The sequence below is a fragment of the Rhineura floridana genome, chromosome 2 (genome assembly GCF_030035675.1).
Source record: "Rhineura floridana isolate rRhiFlo1 chromosome 2, rRhiFlo1.hap2, whole genome shotgun sequence".
Taxonomy (NCBI): domain Eukaryota; kingdom Metazoa; phylum Chordata; class Lepidosauria; order Squamata; family Rhineuridae; genus Rhineura; species Rhineura floridana.
The window spans coordinates 117,753,913-117,775,572 of NC_084481.1; the positions used below are offsets into that span (position 1 = coordinate 117,753,913).

General features: G+C 40.3%; 1 protein-coding gene across 26 annotated transcripts in view; it reads left to right on the top strand.

The window, feature by feature from the left end:
* Positions 1-21,660, top strand: part of SOX6 (SRY-box transcription factor 6) — a 765,761-nt gene that overhangs the window by 734,098 nt on the left and 10,003 nt on the right. For 24 of the 26 annotated variants that reach the window (XM_061610274.1, XM_061610275.1, XM_061610270.1 and 21 more), the window contains 2 exons: positions 8,088-8,321; positions 11,390-11,606. In XM_061610274.1, coding sequence (XP_061466258.1) covers positions 8,088-8,321; positions 11,390-11,606 — 451 coding nt within the window. The remainder of the gene's footprint in view (positions 1-8,087; positions 8,322-11,389; positions 11,607-21,660) is intronic. The other 2 variants (XM_061610282.1, XM_061610281.1) reach the window with 1 other exon arrangement.

Below are 21,660 nucleotides of genomic sequence, written 5' to 3' on the forward strand. Positions count from 1 at the left end.
ACTCTGCAAGGATTGCTCAGGTAGAGCAGTGGGTGAAAAGAAAACACTAGTGGCAAGGCTCTCTGATGCAGACTCCCAACCTCACACTTCCTGAAATACAATATGTACTGGAGAGCCTCCAGCTGCTATAAGTGATCTCCCCACCAAAAAAAGCAAAACACGCCAAACCCTTGGCCACCTTGTATGCAAGCACCAGGGTATGGAGGGAGAAGAGCTGAGGCTGGCAGGGGGGAAATGGGGGCTGGGGAATATACCTTTCACACTTCATATGTTTACTGCAAAAAAATGTGATACAGTACAAAAACTCCATTCTATCTTGTGCTGCAGTGGCAACTCATTATAGCTTGGTAAAGAGCATTATCACTGGGGAAGATTTTCCTACATACTCTAGAGCAGCCTTTCCCAACCGGTGTGCCTCCAGATGTTGTTGAACCACAACTCCCATCAGCCTCAGCCATTGGCAATGCTGGCTGAGGCTGATGGGAGTTGTGGTCCAACAACATCTGGAGGCACACCGGTTGGGAAAGGCTGCTCTAGAATCTAAAAGAAGGTAATTATCCTGGCTCCCAACAAGAGAAGCAAACTCAGTACTTGGAGACTGGGTTTTTCTGAATAAAGCTTTATTCCAGAAATCAGAATAGGGATTTAGCATCTCATGCTAGGCCTAAACCAGGAGTCAAACAGGAACAGGCATACTAGACATATAGAAGTAATAGCAGATGAGTTGTCACAACAGCAAATACAAGCTGTGCTACTTCTTACATACAGAAATGGTGGGGTACTTAACATTATTAATTCAGGCTCTTTTCAGCACAAGCTGCAAGGCATGGGCTACAATGGGGGTGGATGAAAGTGGGCTACTTGTAATAGTCTCTTCTCTCTCCTCCACAATCTTAGAGACATGCCAGTTTCTGACTCTGCTGAGTCATTTTCCTCTGCCTGAGACGTTCCATTGTTTTTGTTAGCACTTATCTGTTCTGTCGTTATCCTTGGCCTTGGTGCCTGCAAGAGTCCTCACCAGCCAGCTGAGACAAGGAAAGGCTGTCTGAGCCATCCTCAGTAACTCCAGTAGCTGGCTTTGAGGCTTCTGAAGACACATTCTCTGAAGACACACCTTCATTTCCTTCATTAGTGCTGGCAATGTCCTCTCCAATGCCTTCTCCATCCTCCCAACCTTGCCAGAAATTGGGGCCTATGATGGTAATATCCTTAGAAAACTCAGCTGAAGCTGATCACCAAAATGTAGACAGCCTATCTGTACACAATTTTGGATAAGCTAAAAATAGTAAGTTCATATATTGGCTTGGCTGATGTAAGAGGTAAATTGTTTGAAGCAAGAGTGACTGTAGGCCTGGTTACTGTGCACAGTGTGACATAGCAATAAGGTCCAATGAAGCCAGTGGATAGCTGCTGTCCATGCACTGGTAACTTCCAGGTTCGATTACTGTAATGTGTTCTGTATGGGGTTGATCCGGAAACTGCAACTGGTGCAAAATGCGGCAGCGCGACTGCTCACTGGGGCAGGGTATCACTAACATGTCACCCTGCTGCTGAAAGAATTGCACTGGCTTCCCATTTGCTACCGGGCCAAGTTCAAGGTTCTAGTTTTGGCGTACAAAGCCCTATACAGCTTGGGACCAGGATACCTGAAAGATCGACTTGCCCCTTATATACCCAAACAATCACTGCACTCTGCAGGTAAAGGCCTCCTGCAGATACCATCTTATCAGGAGGTCCGTTCTGCACAACATAGGAAGCAGATCTTTAATGCTGTAGCACCAACACTTTGGCATTCCCTCCCTTAAATATTAGACAGGCCGCATCCCTGTTATCTTTTGGGCACCTTCTGAAAACCTTCCTCTTTCAACAAGCCTTATCCCAGTCTGCGTCCTTGTTGGATTTGCTTTTTAAGATGTTTTTAAAGCTGTTTTTTAAAAGATTTTTTTTTGTTAATATGTTTTTAAAGGTTTTGTTTTAACATGTTTTAAAGTCTTATTTTTAAGATGTTTTATTTTTAAGTTTTTTGGGTTTTTTTGCCACCCTGGGTTCCTTCTGGGAGGAAGGACAGGATATAAATTAAATTAATAAATATTTTTGATCAAGGTGTCAGGAGGTTATACCAAGTATTCCTACATATTGAAATTGATGGGAGTCATTTCAAAGTGAATGTGTTAGGGCTATGGTATTAGTACATACCTACATTTCAGCCTCTGTGCACCAATCTGTTTATGCAGTATTGTAACATCCAAAGCAGGGAGAGCACTGAAACTGGAATAAAAAGATAATCCCTAATGACTGCTAGCAGCCCTAGGTTTTCCTGAGCTGTGAAGCAGAGTTTCAAATCATTTACACAGCCAAATCTTACTACTTTTGCATTGAGTTTGATTCCTTCCTAACCAGATTCTATATTCTGAAGTAAAAGTCCCTTTCTATAACTATATTATAAACAGTACACTTGCAAGTGGCCTGTTAGTAATTAAACACAAACAAGTGTTTTTATTTGGTCTCCAGTGGGTGCATTTTCTGCATACTGTTTGGAAAAGAATTTTTTTAGATAACCAGCTGTGGTTCTCAAAGCATCATTGGGAGGCCCATAAAAATCTGTTGGGTTCCTACCAGCATTCCTACTGCTTGTGGAGCCAAGACTAAATATTTGCCTCCTTACAATTTTCCATTTTTTAAAAATCTCCTGTCAGTAGTTTGCATTTACCTTCTAATCATTTTTTGTTTCCTAGATAATTTGCTGTTGTAACTTGCAAATCAGAATAAACTTGTAGATAACAAAAGGTCATGAAATTCCATAGACAGTTTTTTAAACAAAAATATTTTCTATTTGACTGATGTTAAAGTTGCTTAGCAATGAATTGTAGTCCAAAGTAGCTCTTTTTGTTTTAGGTTTTGTTTTAGGCAAGAAGCATGTATCGTGTATCTGTGAATTCCACCACCACCACCCGTACCTATAGCTTGAGTGAATAATACTTGTTTTCATCTCCAGCATAGTAAAAGTTATAAAAAGAAGCCCTTTTTTGTAATTTACAGTATGTTGAACAGCCTCCTGAACTGGTAAGATGCTTGGGAGCACAGGCACATTACATGATTGTTAATTATTTCCAGGAACTCTTTTAATACAAATTCTTTCGTGGCAGCCTTTGGGTCAAGGAAAGAATATTCACTCAGAGATCAAGTAGAGAAGTTCAAGCTTTTACTGGCTTCGTTTACAAATTCTTCAAGTGTAGGCTTGTTCAAGGCAGATGGAGATAGAAGTTTCATGACTTTCTTGGTCTGGTTATAATTTATGACTCTAATTACAAATTGTTTCTTAACAAAAGAACACTGAAATAAAGTAAATGCTGTGTTGAAAGAGAGGGGGCGAGTATCATCTCCTTTTTCTTTGATAAATGTCCCTCTAAAGAATTCCAAATTTTTGATTACAACGCAAATGAAAAAAAAGTTTGTCATTACCTGTATTAAGCCTGTATTACAAAGTGATTGTAAAGACTTGGTAATAAACTCAATATGGTCTCAATAAATGCTTTTTTTTAAAAAAAACAGAGTAAGCATTCCTACCTCCAATCAGATAGTTTGGGGTGTCTGATAGGCTGATTCAGGCAACCTGAACCCAGAACAGTTGTGGCTGGTGGCTCCATGTTAGTGGGGCAGTGGAATCTGCTCTGGGTTTTGGTCTGAACTTCAGCACCTTGGACAACTCCTTGAAAGTTCTGATTAAAACCTGAAGTGCATTCCACTGATAGCTGCCCCTGCCCCTGTAAGGGATTGTGTCATTCCCCATACTAATCCCTTCTAGTCCAAACAGCAGATTGGAGGAGTGGATCTAGGCAGTGGTATAGTCTCCAGAAGACTGACTGCCATGTGTCCCCTTACCCTCTGGGACGTACCTCTTTTTGGTTGTGCTTTCTCACCAATCCCCAGTAAAGAATTACAGCACAGAACAATCCATGGCAGAAGCTGCCAAGTAGATAAACAATAAAATGAACCCAGGATTTAGTTTTAAATAATTTAAATACCAATAACATTGTATTTTGTATTAAAATAACTATTACGCAAATGCTTTAGATTGGGGCCAAAAGTTGCACAAACAGAAGGCCACTTCTGCAACCAGTCTTTCTCCCTCCACAGTCTCTCCATCAGGTAAGGGGGTTGCTCTTGAACAGTGTGGGCTGTGTTGCAGGGAGCTGCAATGGGAAGGGAGAATCACCCGAAATTGAGTGGGGGAACTTTTCCTGATTAACATTTCAGGCCATTGAGCAGACAAGAAGCAAGTTTGGGCAGAGTTGGGGACAGGGAGAAGAAGAGAATGTTTAATCCATTTTTTATTTTTATTTTAAAAATATCTTTAGATTGTTTTCAGTACTGGGCATTAAGGACTTGTTTTCCCATCTCCCTTTAAGTCCTGTTTTCAAGGTTTAAGTTCAGCTGTAGAAAACATGGAAATGTAGTTGCAGCAAATCGGGATTCAGACATTTGCTGCTTTTTCACACTGCACAGTTAAATATGGCAGTCTGCATGTTGGTCTAATTGAGAGCTAGTTTTGTGATAGAAAGAAGTGCACCTTGCAAAAGCAGTATATGTAAAATGACTGATCATATTCTTCTGCTTGAGGTGGAGATTTACAACAGCAACAACAGCTCCCACAAGAGGAAATGGAGCTAGTCGGGCAGAAGCATTGTATAGTGCCACCTTTTATTAGTGGTGGCATGGAAAAGTCATCATGAGGCTTTCCCCATCTTTTCCTGTGTAATAAAGATAACATTATTCTTTAGAATGAATTTATGCTGCTTATTATTAAAAACCTCAAGGCTGACATATAATAAAGTAATAACAATTAATATATGAGATCTTCACAGGATAAAATAGTAGAAACAACAATTAAAATAAACTGTAAAACTCAGTAGATAGATAAAACCAATCAAAATCATCTTACACCAAATGCTGGAATACCTGGACAAATATAAAGGTCTTTGCCTGGCACGGAAATGACTTAAAAGTCTGTGCCAGGTGAGGCTCTTTGGGATGGGTATTCCACAGATGAGGCACAATTGAAAAGGCTCCACCAGCCTAACTTCAGATGGTTGGGGACACTGAGGCAAGTCTCTGAGGGTGGCTGCTAAGTTCAGATAGCCTTATGTGGTAAAAAGTCCTTCAAGTACCTGGATCCCAAACCATTTAGGGCTTTATTGGTAATCAACAGCACTTTGACTTGTGCCTAGAGATGGATTGGCATCCACATAGCTCTTTCAAAGACACAGCCCTGATCCCCCCACTTCCATGAGGCCATTTCCAGGCTGCAAAAGTATGTGTGCGTGAGGAGATTAATTTTGGAAGTCAAGAATTTTTTTTAGCAATTTTCAGGGGGTGGCATTTACTGGGAAAAGTGGCAGCAGCAGCTTTTTTCCGTTCACATTGTAAATTTGCTGCTGCAAGCAAAAATTTGCTAGCTTTGTAAGCTTGAAAACCTAGAAAGGGAGATTATCTGCTCCAAGTCCCCCTTCTTACTGAAAAAGTTCAGGTGAAAATTTTTGACTCACATTACAACTCATAAGATATTATTTACTTGGCTGGAGACAGTCAGTAATCTAGCAGATGTATTTTGTACTAACTGAACCTTTCAGTAATTCAAAGGCTCTTGGTGCTATTCATGTGCTCGATAGTTAAGGCCCTACTTAAATCCTTGCATAAATACATATATATATATATATCAGGGAAACACACTTGCAGGTGCAGGAGGTCACTGGTATATCAGCTGTATATGTCTGAGATTAATGACTCAGCCATTCTTACTGCACAATTTGGAATATTAAAATAAATGTGCAAGCAGCATTTCTGTGGCTTCACACCCATAAGATTATAAAACACAGCAAGATGACAATCTTGTTAGAACTGCTATGATTTTGAAAGAAACTATGCAGAACTCAGTCCAAAACCTGCTGAACCTTTATAGCAGTTTGACCCTATTGAGTTTGGATTAGGTGCCAATTACACTTCATTCTACTTGATGTTGTTATGGAGATACCACAGTAATAGTTACGACTAGTAAATGCCAAACAGTCTTGCCAGAGTAGTTAAACTTAGGCCACTATTAAAATACTTTTACATCTGACATTCACAGCAGACCTGTCGTCTTTTATCTGCGTGCAATTGCAGAACTAGTGTCAGTTCTAAAGTAATGATATTGAGGGCTTCATAAATTACCCTGGTGATTCTCAGGAGAAGACAGTGTCACATCTAAATAAGTGTTTTGCTTCTAGGGTAATGTATGTCTTCATTTGGCCCAGCAGTCAGCATATTGCCCTGTGTTGATGGATATTGTCAGCTTGAAGCTACACTACATTTCACTGCACAATAAACATGGCTGTCAACACTCTACAAAGTGAAATCAATTTATCCTGTATGGTCAGTGCATTTTAAATGAAATTAATGTACTGTGGGCATAGTGGCAAAAAGGTAGCATATTAGTTATGCATCCTAAGATTTTATCCATAAAAATGAATTGCCTACATAGAACAGCAGCAAAAATAATTATTGTGCACCTTAAAGTACAGAGACTTTTTAAAACACCAATTTGGCAGAATTAGGATTCAACATAATTTAAAATATAGATTCAAATCTTGAGCTGATGTAAACATTCTGTCCACTGTGAAGTCAACAGAGCTTCACTGATTTATACCAGTTTAGGTTTCATCAAGCTTTGCCGTTTCATAGTCACTGAGGATTTGTCATATACAGTATGTATTTGAACTGGAGGGGAGAGATCAGAAATACAGTTCATTTTCTTCTCAGACCTGTCATAGTTGTTGTATGTGAGGGATATGCTTTGTTGTTCTGACACACATCAAATTTAAAATTATTCATGTCACTTTTTTATTGTGCATATGTAGCCTAGTATTTCAAGATTACATCAAGAATGATTCCAAATATTTCAATCAAGGATCACAAAGCACCAGCCTCAGAACTTAAATGCATGCCATAACTTCGATTACTACATGTATCTATCATACATGTTAGCCTGCAATGGATAAAATGGATAATGAGATGAATTTACCTGATGAAAGGAATCTCAGGCTCCATTCATATATGCAACTATTGTGGGTAACAACAGAATTCATGCTGCATCATAAGCAAAGAAACACTGAATATATGATCAGATAGTTTGAAGCACCAGTTCTGATTTTAATTCCTAAGAACGGAAACATCTCGGATACATTTTTTAAGTGAAAGAAATGTGAATTAAGAATGATGACCACCTCAGGTCTATATCACTATAGCTTTATTTATTCAAATATTCTGGGTGATTTCCAAAGTATTTGGGTTAGGATTACACATGGCAGAATAAGATAGGAGAGCTATGGACAGCAGGACATTACTGTAATGTGTAGATTAAAACTTGGTTTTGCCCTACTTTCCATATCTTTACCAGTTTTTTTAAAAAAATTGTTTTGAAAGGATGGATTTTAATTATTATTTTCCTTCCTGTTTATTGGAATATACAAAACAGGAGTATGGAACCTTTTTCAGACCAATGGCCACATTCATTTCTGGCACTTTCAAAGTGCCGTATGCCACTAGTGGGCAGGGACAGAGGTAAAAGTGAGTGGAACCACAAATGTAAATGTTATTTTTGCACAGTAGGATAGTTTCTAACCCCTCTCTCTATTGTCCATCCAGACAAACAAGGGTGCATACCACTGAGGCAAAAACACTCTTGAGTGTGAAGCACGCCCATTGAAGGGTGTGGTTTGGGAAGAGGGGTGTGGTCTGGAGAGAGTTCCTGAGGGCCACATATGGACCTGTGGTTTCCCCAACCCTGACCAAGGGCGTAGAAAGTATAAGCTCCAACTTTTAACTCACTACGTCCTGATCACTGAATTTTATCAATCTCATTGGCTCCTACAACTCTCACCAGAAATAACATGAACAAACTCAAATAAGTGGATTCATAATTTCTTTGTCTCATAGATCTGAAATAAGAAAATGAGAATTTGAAATGAGCAGGACATAGGTAGTAGTCGCACAATCCAGACAATGTAATAATGTTTGCATCCATCTTGTTTCTTCCTGCCCTATTACAGGAAGTAAAGCAATGAATGGCTCTGCAGCTAAACTACAGCAGTATTATTGTTGGCCAACAGGAGGTGCCACTGTGGCTGAGGCTCGAGTCTACAGGGATGCCCGGGGCCGAAGTAGCAGCGAGCCACATATCAAACGACCAATGAACGCTTTTATGGTTTGGGCAAAGGATGAACGCAGAAAAATTCTTCAAGCCTTTCCTGACATGCACAACTCCAATATTAGCAAAATCCTCGGTAAGTGAAAAACCATTAACAATGGCACATTCAAAGCTTGTGATTGCTTTGCAATTTTGAATGCAGATTATAAATAACTAGAGGAAATAATTTCTTAGATTAGTAAATTGAAGCAAGTTACTGAACTCCAAAATATTGAAAATGTGGGAATTCCAGTAGCTGGATGTGGAACAGAAGCAATTCCTACATGCCCGTTGATGCCAGAATGATTTGCCTTTCCACAAGAGACCTGGTGAGCTCACAGCCCTCTGAATCACACAAACTGATTTAAAACTAAGGGTGGCATTCAATGTAGTGCTAAGTCTCTTGTTACATTAGCAGAAGGATTTCTCCTTGTGCAATGGATTGTTCTCCCCCTGCATGTCCCCTAAATCTGTTCTAAGGATTATACCAGTTCCCTGAAACAGATTTGAGGAGGACGCACACGGGGCAGGGAAGAGGGGGAGGTCCTGTTGAGGAAGTGGAAATCATTACATTGACTGGATGCAGTAGTTTAAACCACCTGCAAGCCTATACACACTTACATGAAGTTAGTCTCAATGGAGCTTACTTCTGAGTAGACATATATAGAATTGCACTGCAAGATAAACATGCTTATGGCTAATATAAACAATGTTTTATTGATGCTGTCCCTTTTAAGAAGAGATCCATATACAAACAAATTATAAAGATGAGATTTATGTAAATTGAAAAAAACACACCTTGAATTCCTTTGGATTTTCCTTCTGACATAAAGGGCGCTGTTTGTACATGGGTTATGCCAGTATCCTATTGCAACCCCATGTTAGATATCAAGATATATTAGAAATATGAAATTCTGCAAGAGAAAGTAGATTAATTAATTTGTTATGCAGGGGAAATGTTTGCCATCATGTAAATGAAAGTCTTTGTGGCAGTGAGTAGAATGTTCGAACTGTGTAGCCAGCATATTTTGTAGAATCTACATGATAATTAAGCATTCAACATTGAACTAATTGTTAAAAAAACATGAAAATATCTTGAGAAAAAAGCTTAACCTTCTTAAGTTTATTTTAGATAACTCTAATAAAATGTAGCCAACATAACATATACGGTTTGCCAATGCTCAGATTTTATCCCACAATAATAAATCTGTTGATTTGTCAAAGAATTAGAATTGGAAGCCCCACTGAAGAATTAAAAAGAAATGTGAGGATGAGGGGGAAAATTAAACTGGTATTTGTCTACCAAGTCTTTGAAGTGAAAGTCAGATTTTAAATGTTATTCATAATAAAGAATAGTAACAGTCAAGTCTGATCTGCAATGCTTTTGTTGTGCATTATTTTGCATCTTAAGAAAGCTGTTCCTGTTACTCACTTTTTTCTTCCAAAGGTAAAAAAAAATATCTAGAAATATAACACTGTTCTTAAACTTGCAGTGTTTTACAAAGAACCTCTAATTTGTCTACCATTTTAGTAAGATATGAATAGCCTTTCAGTTTTGTATAAAACCTGCACTGTTACAGACTTGGCAACTGTATGGAATCTATATTATTTGTGTGCATTCTTTGACAAAAAAACATACACCCTGTTACGAGTATAGTAGCAGTATTTATTAAAATGTAAACATTCAGTATAAATATTTCAGAAGTACCAGTGATCATGTTTTTTAAGAGGGGTTTAACCGGCCAGGACTTCCCTGCTACTACCAGGGAGAGAGAGGGTCAATTTACATATAATATCTGTACACATTTTCCAGGACAATGACAAAAAAGAGCTTGAAATATTAGAACTGACAACAGAGCATTGCTGACTTTGGATAATATTTATATAACTTTTCCATTTGTTGATGTATAAAAGCTCATGGTAAAAGAATAGCTTCCATCCACATTTACCGCAACTGTAATCATTTTAACCAGCTGAAAGCTCCTTTTTACCCCCCCCCCTTTCTTCACTGTGTAGGGAGCTCTCTATAAACAACACAACAGACCTGAATACTTTTCTTCCTTCTATGTAAACTGTTATTTTTTTTGTCTTTTATTAGTGCAGTTTGTGATCAATTGTTTATAATAATTAAAGTAGTGAAGAGCACTGCAAAATGTACTTTCCACTTTCTTTCAAATACAGCTTGAAGTGCAGCTCAGTGTACTTACTGAATTTGGCTAGATGGGTATAACGTGTAATAGGATTTGTAAGGGTCAGGGAGATGATAATAAACCAAAGTTATACCAAAGGGCATCTAAATTAAAGACACTAAGATGGTTAGAGGGTTGATTCCAATTTTGTGAATAAACAAGTTTTGCTGAATTTCAGGTCACAATTTCATTATAACAAATTTAAAAGCTAAGTTATTTCTGGAGAAACTTTTATGCATGAGCATTGTGAAAAACTTTTTGAAGATCAGTAGAGTGACTGTGGCCCAAACATGTTTCTAGTAATGCAGCTGATATTCAATGTGCTATTTTCAGCATGCCCAAGGTCTTGAGCATGTAAAGTGGGATTTTTCCCTTTTTTCCTTTAAGCAACAGACTCCCATATGAAAGTCTCCTTAGTTTCAAAAGCAGTTTGCCATGCGGCAGTGAAGGTTACTGCTTGAGAAATCAGGTCCATAACCCAATGGAATATATGGTGGTAGTTCATGTTTTTTAAATCCCCAGGTAGTGTCTCTTAATAAATTAACCACCAATGAGTATTTGAGTCAACAAATTCCATTCAAAGAATAGATGAAGAATTTGTTATAGATTAAAAAATACAATTCACTGAAAGAAACAACCTTTAACATGAATGGTGCCAGTTCTTACTAGTACCGCCACAAAAATTTCAAGCAAAACCTACTTATAGAATGAATGTTTATCTGTCAAATATTGTAAAAACTTCCATACTCATTTGGTACAAACTATGCAAGCCTGGGAATTTAAGGGAGATGTCTGAAGACTTAAGAATACTGGAGGACCAAGCAAACCACTCACCCTAAAAGTGGAATCCAAACGCTTAATGTCAACTGAGTTGGCTTGGTTGGAGTATTAAGGTGAACTGGAGCAGAAAGGAGTGTTTGGTGTTATTATCCCTCAGATAAACTTGGAGAGCTCACTAGTATCTTTTTCTGTGCAGGCTCCCGCTGGAAATCCATGTCAAACCAAGAGAAACAACCTTACTATGAAGAGCAAGCACGGCTAAGTAAAATCCACTTAGAGAAGTATCCTAATTACAAATATAAACCCCGACCAAAACGCACCTGCATTGTTGACGGCAAGAAACTGCGTATTGGAGAATATAAACAGCTGATGAGATCTCGAAGGCAGGAGATGAGGCAATTTTTTACCGTAGGGTATGTACTAGGGTTGTTTTCAACAGACTATTCTAACTGTGTGAAATCCAGCAGTTCCCATATGTTTTTGCTTCCAGTGGGATTGGGACTGTTGTTTAAGATTCACTTATTGGTCATGTTTCATGAGCCAAACATGAAAAATCTTTATAGTTTCTTGTGGCTCCCTGCCTTTGACAAGTACAGATGGTAGTCTGGTCACCCACCACAAGACTCCTATAAACATATTAGCTGGGAATTATGGGCATTTTCATTGCTTTTAAATGGGTATCACCCCTAGACGTTACCCTATTGCTATTAAACAACAATAGTATACAACTTTCCTTGGGGAAAGTGTAGTGCAAACTGCTTTAGCTGGACCTATCATTTCAGATGAGTCCAGTTTCAGCAGCTACTTACCTAATTGAAATACCACTTCTGTAGGCCTCTTATCTTCTTATCCTTGTGCTGGTGATTCTTCCTTTTTCTCCTTATTCCTCTGTTGTTCTAACCCTTTCCCTTTAAGTTCATTCAATCATCCCGTCTTACAAGTAGCTTGCTGTTGCCGAAGCCGGGACTTGCTACAGCAAGGTGAAATCTTCTCTTTACAAAGAAGGAAGTCCAGTATTAAAACTGCCTGGAATGGAATGTAGACTTAGTAAACATACATATCCTTTTCTCTTTGACCTCTGGTACTGAGTTAATTCAAGAATGAGGACAGAAGCAATGATGGCCACATCAATAATCAGTTATTAACAAAAGCACCAACATGACATTGGGAATTCATTTAATAGTTGTACACTATTAACATGAATTTTTTTATTGCGTCTGCAGAGTGCTGTCCCAGGAGGCTGTTCCAAGTGGTCCGAAGCCTGGTCAGTCCAGTTGCTTCGGAACCGATGGGACATTCTAAAACCTCCTGTGATGAGTTTGCAAAGCACTTTGCGGATAAAATCAATCGTCTAAAGAGTACGATTCCGCACGCTGTGGATACAGTGAGTGAGCCAGAGTCTGCCAGTGATTTTCCGGTGATGTGGGATCGGTTCCAGCTTCTTCCTTCTGATGAAGTGGACAAGGTGCTTGCAACCTTAAGGCCAACCACCTGCTTACTCGATCCCTGCCCATCGTGGTTCATCATGAACTGCAAGAATAGACTGGGCGAGGGGGTCAAGGCGGTGGTAAATGCGTCCTTGGAAGAGGGCGTGATGCCATCAGCTCTCAAGGAGGCAGTAACAAAACCAATTTTAAAGAAGCCCTCCTTGGATCCTCAACAACTTTCGCCCAATCTCAAACTTACCATTCTTGGGCAAAGCGGTTGAGCGGGTGGTGGCGAAGCAGTTGCAAGCGCACTTGGAGGAAGTGGATTATCTGGATCCATTTCAGTCGGGCTTCAGGTCTGGACATGGGACTGAAACAGCCTTGGTCGCCTTGGTGGATGATATGAGGAGAGCGTTGGATAGGGGTGAAGGCACCTTCCTCATCCTCCTGGATCTCTCAGCAGCTTTTGACACCATTGACCACGGTATCCTTTTGTACCGATTGGAGGGGTTAGGCATAGGGGACACTGTTCTGCAGTGGTTCCGTTCCTTCCTCTCTGATAGGTACCAGAGAGTGGCATTGGGGGATGAGGTTTCGGATCCTTGGTCTCTCACTTGTGGGGTGCCACAGGGCTCCATCCTCTCCCTGATGCTATTTAACATCTATATAAAGCCGCTGGGGGCTATCATCAGGAGATTTGGGCTGCAGTGTCACCAATATGCGGATGACACACAGCTGTATCTCTTATTTAAATCTTCACCGAGGTTGGCTGTAGAAACCCTGTCCAAGTGCCTGGAGTCGGTGAGTGCCTGGATGGGAAGGAATAAGCTGAAACTGAACCCTGACAAAACTGAGGTACTGTTCGTGGAAGACAAGGGAAGGTTAGGGGATTTGGACCTGGTGCTCAATGGGGTACAACTGCCCCTAAAAGACCAGGTCCGCAGCCTCAGGGTCATTCTTGACTCCAAACTGTCCATGGAAGCTCAGGTTTCGGCTGTGATCTGGGCAGCACTGTATCAATTCCATCTGATACGGAGGCTACGCCCCTACCTTCCCAATCATCTGCTCCTATCGGTGGTACATGCCCTGGTCTCCTCTCGCCTTGACTACTGTAATGTGCTCTACGTGGGGTTACCCTTGAAAACGGTCCAGAAGCTGCAACTGGTTCAGAACGTGGCGGCGCGCCTGATTAAAGGCAGCTGCCGGCAAGATCACATAACTCCAGTGCTCAGAGAGTTGCACTGGCTACCAGTTGCTTGCCGGGCCCAATTCAGGGTGTTGGTTCTAACCTTTAAAACCCTATACGGTTTTGGCCCAGTCTATCTGAAGGAGCGCTTCCAGCATCATCAGCTATGCCACCTAACAAGATCGGCCTCAAAAGACCTTCTCTCTATCCCACCAGTCAAAACAGCTAGACTGGTGAGGACTAGAGAGAGGGCTTTTTCAATTGTGGCCCCCACCTTATGGAACTCACTTCCAAATGTTCTCTGCCAGGCCCCCTCTACAATGAGTTTCCACCGGGCCGTGAAAACCTGGCTCTTCAGGCAGGCCTTTGGGGTGGGTTAGATTTTATCATTATCGCTTTTAGATTTTAATGTTATTGTATTGGTGTGTCATTTTGTGTTATTTTGTTCATTTTGTATGTCGCCCAGAGTGGCTGGATGGCCAGCCAGATGGGCGACTAAGAAATCCAATAAATTAAATTAAATAAATTAAATTTTAAAAAGATCTTACTGTCCATAGGGTTTACATCGGGACAAATCCCTCCCCCCAGCAACCCGAGTTTTCTACATTGAAGAACATGCCATCTTCAGTTTTAGTTCAGACACTCACTAAAACAATTGTGTCTCGGCTGGTTTATCTCTGTTACTGTCTTCTAAACACACACAAATGAAAATCTTGGATGCTTGATGCTGCACACAGCGTTTCTGGCAATTTAAGAAAGAGACTTCTCTTGCCAGCCCTTCTAAATTCACAATGTTCTGTTCATTCCTCTAATCATACTACTATTCTTTTCTTGTGGGCTTCACAACCAGATAATTGACCTTGACTGCTTGGTTCTGTGCCTTATTTCTAACTTGGCATGTAAGACGCGCATTGCAGTCAATTATTTTGTGGTATAGCCTGCAGCAGTGTGGATTTCTGTCCAAATCAGTTTTTGATATCCGTAAATATGATGAGGGTTCGATATCTTGAAATACAATGAGCAATAGGCCCATATTCCCTATGCTAAAACAGAGTTGGCTGCCTTTAGGCAGCAAGGAAACAATTAGAATAGAGTAGAGTTTCAGATACTCAACCCATCAGCCACATACCCTCTTCAACTTAAGGGCATTGCTACTGTAGCCAGATTATCCAGTGAAAGATCAAAACTTATTGAGGCTGAAGAAGGAACTGAATAGTTCTGATGAGTGCAGGTCTTCAAGGGAAGTAATGTGTGCATGTGCATGCATGCTGATCTGGTACAAGGAGAAGGCAAGAGGATTTCCTGTAGTACAAGGAGCAGTTACACAGGAACTGAAGGGTACATAGATCTGATAGGAAATTATGTGGGAGAGGCAAGGGAGCTGAGTAAGAGTTGGGAATGTGAATATCCAGTTATGAACCACTTCCATTCTTCACATCTTATGCCTCTACATCCATATACCAATGTGTAGGAAAGCATGTCCCAATGGCAACTTCCTGTTCTCTATCAGCCATAAGAACATAAGAAGAGCCTGCTGGATCAGGCCAGTGGCCCATCTAGTCCAGCATCCTGTTCTCACAGTGGCCAACCAGGTGCCTGGGGGAAGCCCGCAAGCAGGACCCGAGTGCAAGAACACTCTCCCCTCCTGAGGCTTCCGGCAACTGGTTTTCAGAAGCATGCTGCCTCTGACTAGGGTGGCAGAGCACAGCCGTCATGGCTAGTAGCCATTGATAGCCCTGTCCTCCATGAATTTGTCTAATCTTCTTTTAAAGCCATCCAAGCTGGTGGCCATTACTGCATCTTGTGGGAGCAAATTCCATAGTTTAACTATGCGCTGAGTAAAGAAGTACTTCCTTTTGTCTGTCCTGAATCTTCCAACATTCAGCTTCTTTGAATGTCCACGAGTTCTAGTATTATGAGAGAGGGAGAAGAACTTTTCTCTATCCACTTTCTCAATGCCATGCATAATTTTATACACTTCTATCATGTCTCCTCTGACCCGCCTTTTCTCTAAACTAAAAAGCCCAAATGCTGCAACCTTTCCTCGTAAGGGAGTCGCTCCATCCCCTTGATCATTCTGGTTGCCCTCTTCTGAACCTTTTCCAACTCTATAATATCCTTTTTGAGATGAGGCGACCAGAACTGTACACAGTATTCCGAATGCGGCCGCACCATAGATTTATACAACGGCATGATGATATTGGCTGTTTTATTTTCAATACCTTTCCTAATTATTGCTAGCATGGAATTTGCCTTTTTCACAGCTGCCGCACACTGGGTCGACATTTTCCTCGTGCTGTCCGCTACAACCCCGAGGTCTCTCTCCTGGTTGGTCACCGCCAGTTCAGACCCCATGAGCGTATATGTGAAATTAAGATTTTTTGCTCCAATATGCATAATTTTACACTTGTTTATATTGAATTGCATTTGCCATTTTTCCGCCCATTCACTCAGTTTGGAGAGATCTTTTTGGAGCTCTTCGCAATCCCTTTTTGTTTTAACAACCCTCAACAATTTAGTGTCGTCAGCAAACTTGGCCACTTCACTGCTCACTCCTAATTCTAGGTCATTAATGAACAAGTTGAAAAGTACAGGTCCCAATACCGATCCTTGAGGGACTCCACTTTCTACAGCCCTCCATTGGGAGAACTGTCTGTTTATTCCTACTGTCTGCTTTCTGCTTCTTAACCAATTCCTTATCCACAAGAGGACCTCTCCTCTTATTCCATGACTGCTAAGCTTCCTCAGAAGCCTTTGGTGAGGTACCTTGTCAAACGCTTTTTGAAAGTCTAAGTACACTATGTCCACTGGATCACCTCTATCTATATGCTTGTTGACACTCTCAAAGAATTCTAATAGGTTACTGAGACAGGACTTTCCCTTGCAGAAGCCATGCTGGCTCTGCTTCAGCAAGGCTTGTTCTTCTATGTGTTTAGTTAATCTAGCTTTAATAATACTTTCTACCAGTTTTCCAGGGACAGAAGTTAAGCTAACTGGCCTGTAATTTCCGGGATCCCCTCTGGATCCCTTTTTGAAGATTGGCGTTACATTTGCCACTTTCCAGTCCTCAGGCACTGAGGAGGACCCAGGGGACAAGTTACATATTTTAGTTAGCAGATCAGCAATTTCACCTTTGAGTTCTTTGAGAACTCTCGGGTGGATGCCATCCGGGCCCGGTGATTTGTCAGTTTTTATATTGTCCATTAAGCTTAGAACTTCCTCTCTCGTTACCACTATTTGTCTCAGTTCCTCAGAATCCCTTCCTGCAAATGTTAGTTCAGGTTCAGGGATCTGCTCTATATCTTCCACTGTGAAGACAGATGCAAAGAATTCATTTAGCTTCTCTGCAATCTCCTTATCGTTCTTTAGTACACCTTTGACTCCCTTATCATCCAAGGGTCCAATTGTCTCCCTAGATGGTCTCCTGCTTTGAATGTATTTATAGAATTTTTTGTTGTTGGTTTTTATGTTCTTAGCAATGTGCTCCTCAAATTCTTTTTTAGCATCCCTTATTGTCTTCTTGCATTTCTTTTGCCAGAGTTTGTGTTCTTTTTTATTTTCTTCATTCGGACAAGACTTCCATTTTCTGAAGGAAGACTTTTTGCCTCTAAGAGCTTCCTTGACTTTGCTTGTTAAGCATGCTGGCATCTTCTTGGCCCTGGCGGTACCTTTTCTGATCTGCGGTATGCACTCCAGTTGAGCTTCTAATAGAGTGTTTTTAAACAACTTCCAAGCATTTTCGAGTGATGTGACCCTCTGGACTTTGTTTTTCAGCTTTCTTTTTACCAATCCCCTCATTTTTGTGAAGTTTCCTCTTTTGAAGTCAAATGTGACCGTGTTGGATTTTCTTGGCAATTGGCCAGTTACATGTATGTTTAATTTAATAGTACTGGGGTCACTGCTCCCAATCGGTTCAACAACACTTACATCTCGCACCAGGTCCCGGTCCCCACTGAGGATTAAGTCCAGGGTTGCCGTCCCTCTGGTCGGTTCCATGACCAACTGATCTAGGGAATAGTCATTTAGAATATCTAGAAACTTTGCTTCTTTGTCATGACTGGAACACATATGCAGCCAGTCTATGTCTGGGTAGTTGAAGTCACCCATTACTACCACAGTGTCTGACTGTGGGATTTGACCTGACATTTCTAGAAATTGGGAAGCCCAATTCATTGTGATGTGTCCTGGCCCAATGCAGGAACAGCATGCTTTCTAATTACTGCTTCAAGAGTAGGAATGGGCCGAGCAGCTCAGTCATAGTTTCTGCTCCTAGGAAAGCCTAGGGGTTGTCTCCAATGTCATCATTGCACAAGCAGAAAACTTCTGCTTGTGCAACAGAACTTCCCCTCCCTCTCCTCTGCTTGCTGCCTCCCAAATCTATTCTCTGGTTCCCCCAACCCTCCAAAGTGAATTTGGGCATATGTGTAGGGGGCACATGGGGTGAGTAGAGGGAGGGGAAGTTTCACTCATTTATTCCACTCACACAGTAACTTGGTTGGATTCAAACTTGCTTAGGCATTCCCCTTGCAGATGTCCATCCTGAGCTCTTGGAATTTGGAGGGCAGGTGAGAAAGGCATGTGGTGTTAGCATAGCTCTGCTGCCTAGTAACTGTGTGAGGGGCTTTTGTAATTTTTCATTTTTAAATGTCAATCTCCATTGTCAGCCATTTCATAACATTTCCTTAGCTATTTCTTTTTACCCCCTAAACCTGGAACTTGTAATCAATCATGTATGTTGTGTTGTCATTTCAGTAGGTTTTTATCTTTTCACTTGCTAATCAGAGATTCTTAATAACTTTTCAACTTTTTTTAAAAAAACTGTGCAAGAGCTGAAAGGTATCTTAAGTATTGCACTTGCTAGGTCCTATTGCTTGCCATTACTATGGAAGAACCTGAACAGCTGAATTGAAAATACTTTATTTCCTTTCCTTACAAAAATATTCCAGTACAATCTCATTTCAGTCTAGTAAATGCTGTTCAAATATGCATTTTACAAAATAACATGAACGTTATTTTTATCTTATAACATGCTGTGGAAAACTGTATTATTTTTACCTTATAAGATGCTGTGGAAAACTTCCTAATATTTATTACTAAAATGTGCATTCTGAATGCATTTGGATTCCTCTTTTGAAAAAGGCAATAAAACCACACCACTATGGCTGAAATGTACACAACAAGCACTTTTACAAGATCTGGTTTTAATGTTATTCTGTTGGAGTTGTATGTTTCAGAGGGTGTAGCATGTAAAACTCTTCAACTGCAGTTGAGTGAGACACAATAATTTAGAGAGTTGTCAGGAAACATTGGTCAGGGAACAGCAGACAATTACTATTGCCAGATTAAATGTTTAAGTGGTTTTGTAGAAAGACAGGCCTGTAGATTTTTCCTATCGTTTATCTAGTGAGGGAAGGGCTATAGCCAGTGGTAGAGCATATGTTTTGCATGGAGAAGGTCCCAGGTTTAATCCCCAGCATTTCCAAGTAGACTCTGTTCTTGAAACCCTGGAAACCTCTTGCCAGTCAGTGTAGACAGTACTGAGCTAGATGAGCCATGGGTCTGACTTGGTATAAAGCAGATTCCTATGTTCCTAGTGCTCAGCCAACCAAAACCTGAAACACTGTGTAGTCAATGTTTTTTTTCTGTACTGTGCTAGGGAACTATCCTGCACGTCTTCCAGTGTGTCATATGGCAGCAATCCCCTTTTCCTGTTTGCATAGGCATATGGGTCGTTTCTTGCAAGAGAATAAATGAATATAAATCTAATATTAAAAACAGCAGCATTCACATACCACTACAACATTTCGGTATCCCAGGACTCCACCACTAACTCCAAAGCTACCATATTTCACCAAAAAGGCTCCAGTGTGAAACTACAGAACTAGAATTTATTAACAAATTCAGTTTGATTGTGACTAGGTTTATCTTTCCTATTTTAGAAAATAATTGTCTCTTTTTAGGTAACAAATTTACATGCCGGGAATAACAACATTATCACCACTGACCACAGTAGCGAATGGATTATTCCGTTTGCATCTTATAAATATTTGATAGTGCATAGAAATGTAACAGATTTTTTGCTAACCTTTGCATGTCTTGGCCTTTTGGTCTCAGTGTTTATGAACAGTGTACTAATGTGTGTATACTGTTCAACTGAGGACAATACATTATGCTTCTGGGCTTTAGTTCTTAAAAAGCTGATAAACTTGTTAGTATTCAAGGTGCCACAATTTCAAATAATGAATAAATTGTTACAAATGTTAAGTTACTTTTCAAGAATCAAAGTAACCAACCAATTTATATGTAGCCCTCCCGCCCCCCCCCCCATTTCTTATAATGACAGAACAAGTCTCCATTGTGAGGCACCAGAATTTATCTTCCTTCAGTTGTGAAGTGTATAGCACATAGTGGCTTTAAGAGAAGGATGTATGCCATGGGCCTACTTTCATTATCCAGCTTTATTCTAAACTGCAGACCAGTGCCCTTCAGTTAATAGGTGGCACCTGAACAAAATAGTCAATAGTCAAGAAATCAGAAGACAGCCAGGACTGGGGAGGGCAGCTGTGAGAGATCTAGAAAAGGTCCTCAAATGCAAAGATGTATCACTGAACACCAAAGTCAGGATCATTCAGACCATGGTATTCCTGATCTCTATGTATGCATGTGAAAGTTGGACAGTGAAAAAGGCGGATAAGAGAAAAATCAACTCACTTGAAATGTGGTGCTGGAGGAGAGCTTTGCACACACCATGGACTGCGAAAAAGACAAATAATTGGATGTTAGAACAAATTAAACCAGAACTCACTAAAAGCTAAAATGATGAAACTGAGTTTATCATACTTTGGACACATCATGAGAAGACATGATTCACTAGAAAAGACAATAATGCTGTGAAAAACAGAAGGGAGTAGAAAAAGAAGAAGGTCAAACAAGAGATGGATTGATTCCATAAAGGAAGCCACAGACCTGAATATACAAGATCTGAACAGGGTGGTTCATGACAGATGCTCTTGGAGGTCGCTGATTCATAGGGTCGCCATAAGTCGTAATCGACTTGAAGGCACAACAGCAACAACAACGAACAAAATAAATTTATCTGAAACACCCCTATCTCCTATATTTCCTCTCTTGTGTATAAAGATAATCACAGCAGATTCTGTTGAGGATTCCACCACTGCTGAATTTGGTGGCCAGTGACCAGAATATAAGAAGAGCCCTGCTGGATCAGGCCGAAGACCCTTCTAGTTCAGCGCCCTCTTCTCACAGTGACCAACCAGATGCCTGTAAGCAGGCAGGTCCTGGGTCCACATTATTAGAATTTCCTGCCTTGAGAATCACATCATAACCATCTCACTTCTCTCATCTAAAAACTGTGTTAAGAAAGACTGAGTTCTTTAGCATAGTCACTTGAAGGGATATTTGATAATGTCTCTGCACTGTAAAATTGGTTGTGTTGATTGTCATAATGATAGGCTATTTTTAAATGTTTTGTACTTTTTATCATTTTTAACAGATTGCCAGGCATTTAGAAGGGTTTGGGGTTTTTTTTGTTTTAGGCAGCAGGATAAAAATCTAAATAATATTCATAATGACTACAAATGTTTTTATTAGCTGCTTTGGAAGTCTCCATTTTGAGAGGATTTTTTTATTATAAATAAATAATAAAGTGAATGATAGATCTGTACAGGGAAGCCTTATCCCAATAAAATCAATAAGATACATCTGGTGTCTTATGGTTGGGATATAAGAGCTAGATGCATGAAGGACACCATGGGGTTGTGTTCAACACAGTCAAGCATTCTGTCATGCAAGATTTGTTCTTTGCACAGTGGAACACTGTTCTTCTCTCTTCGC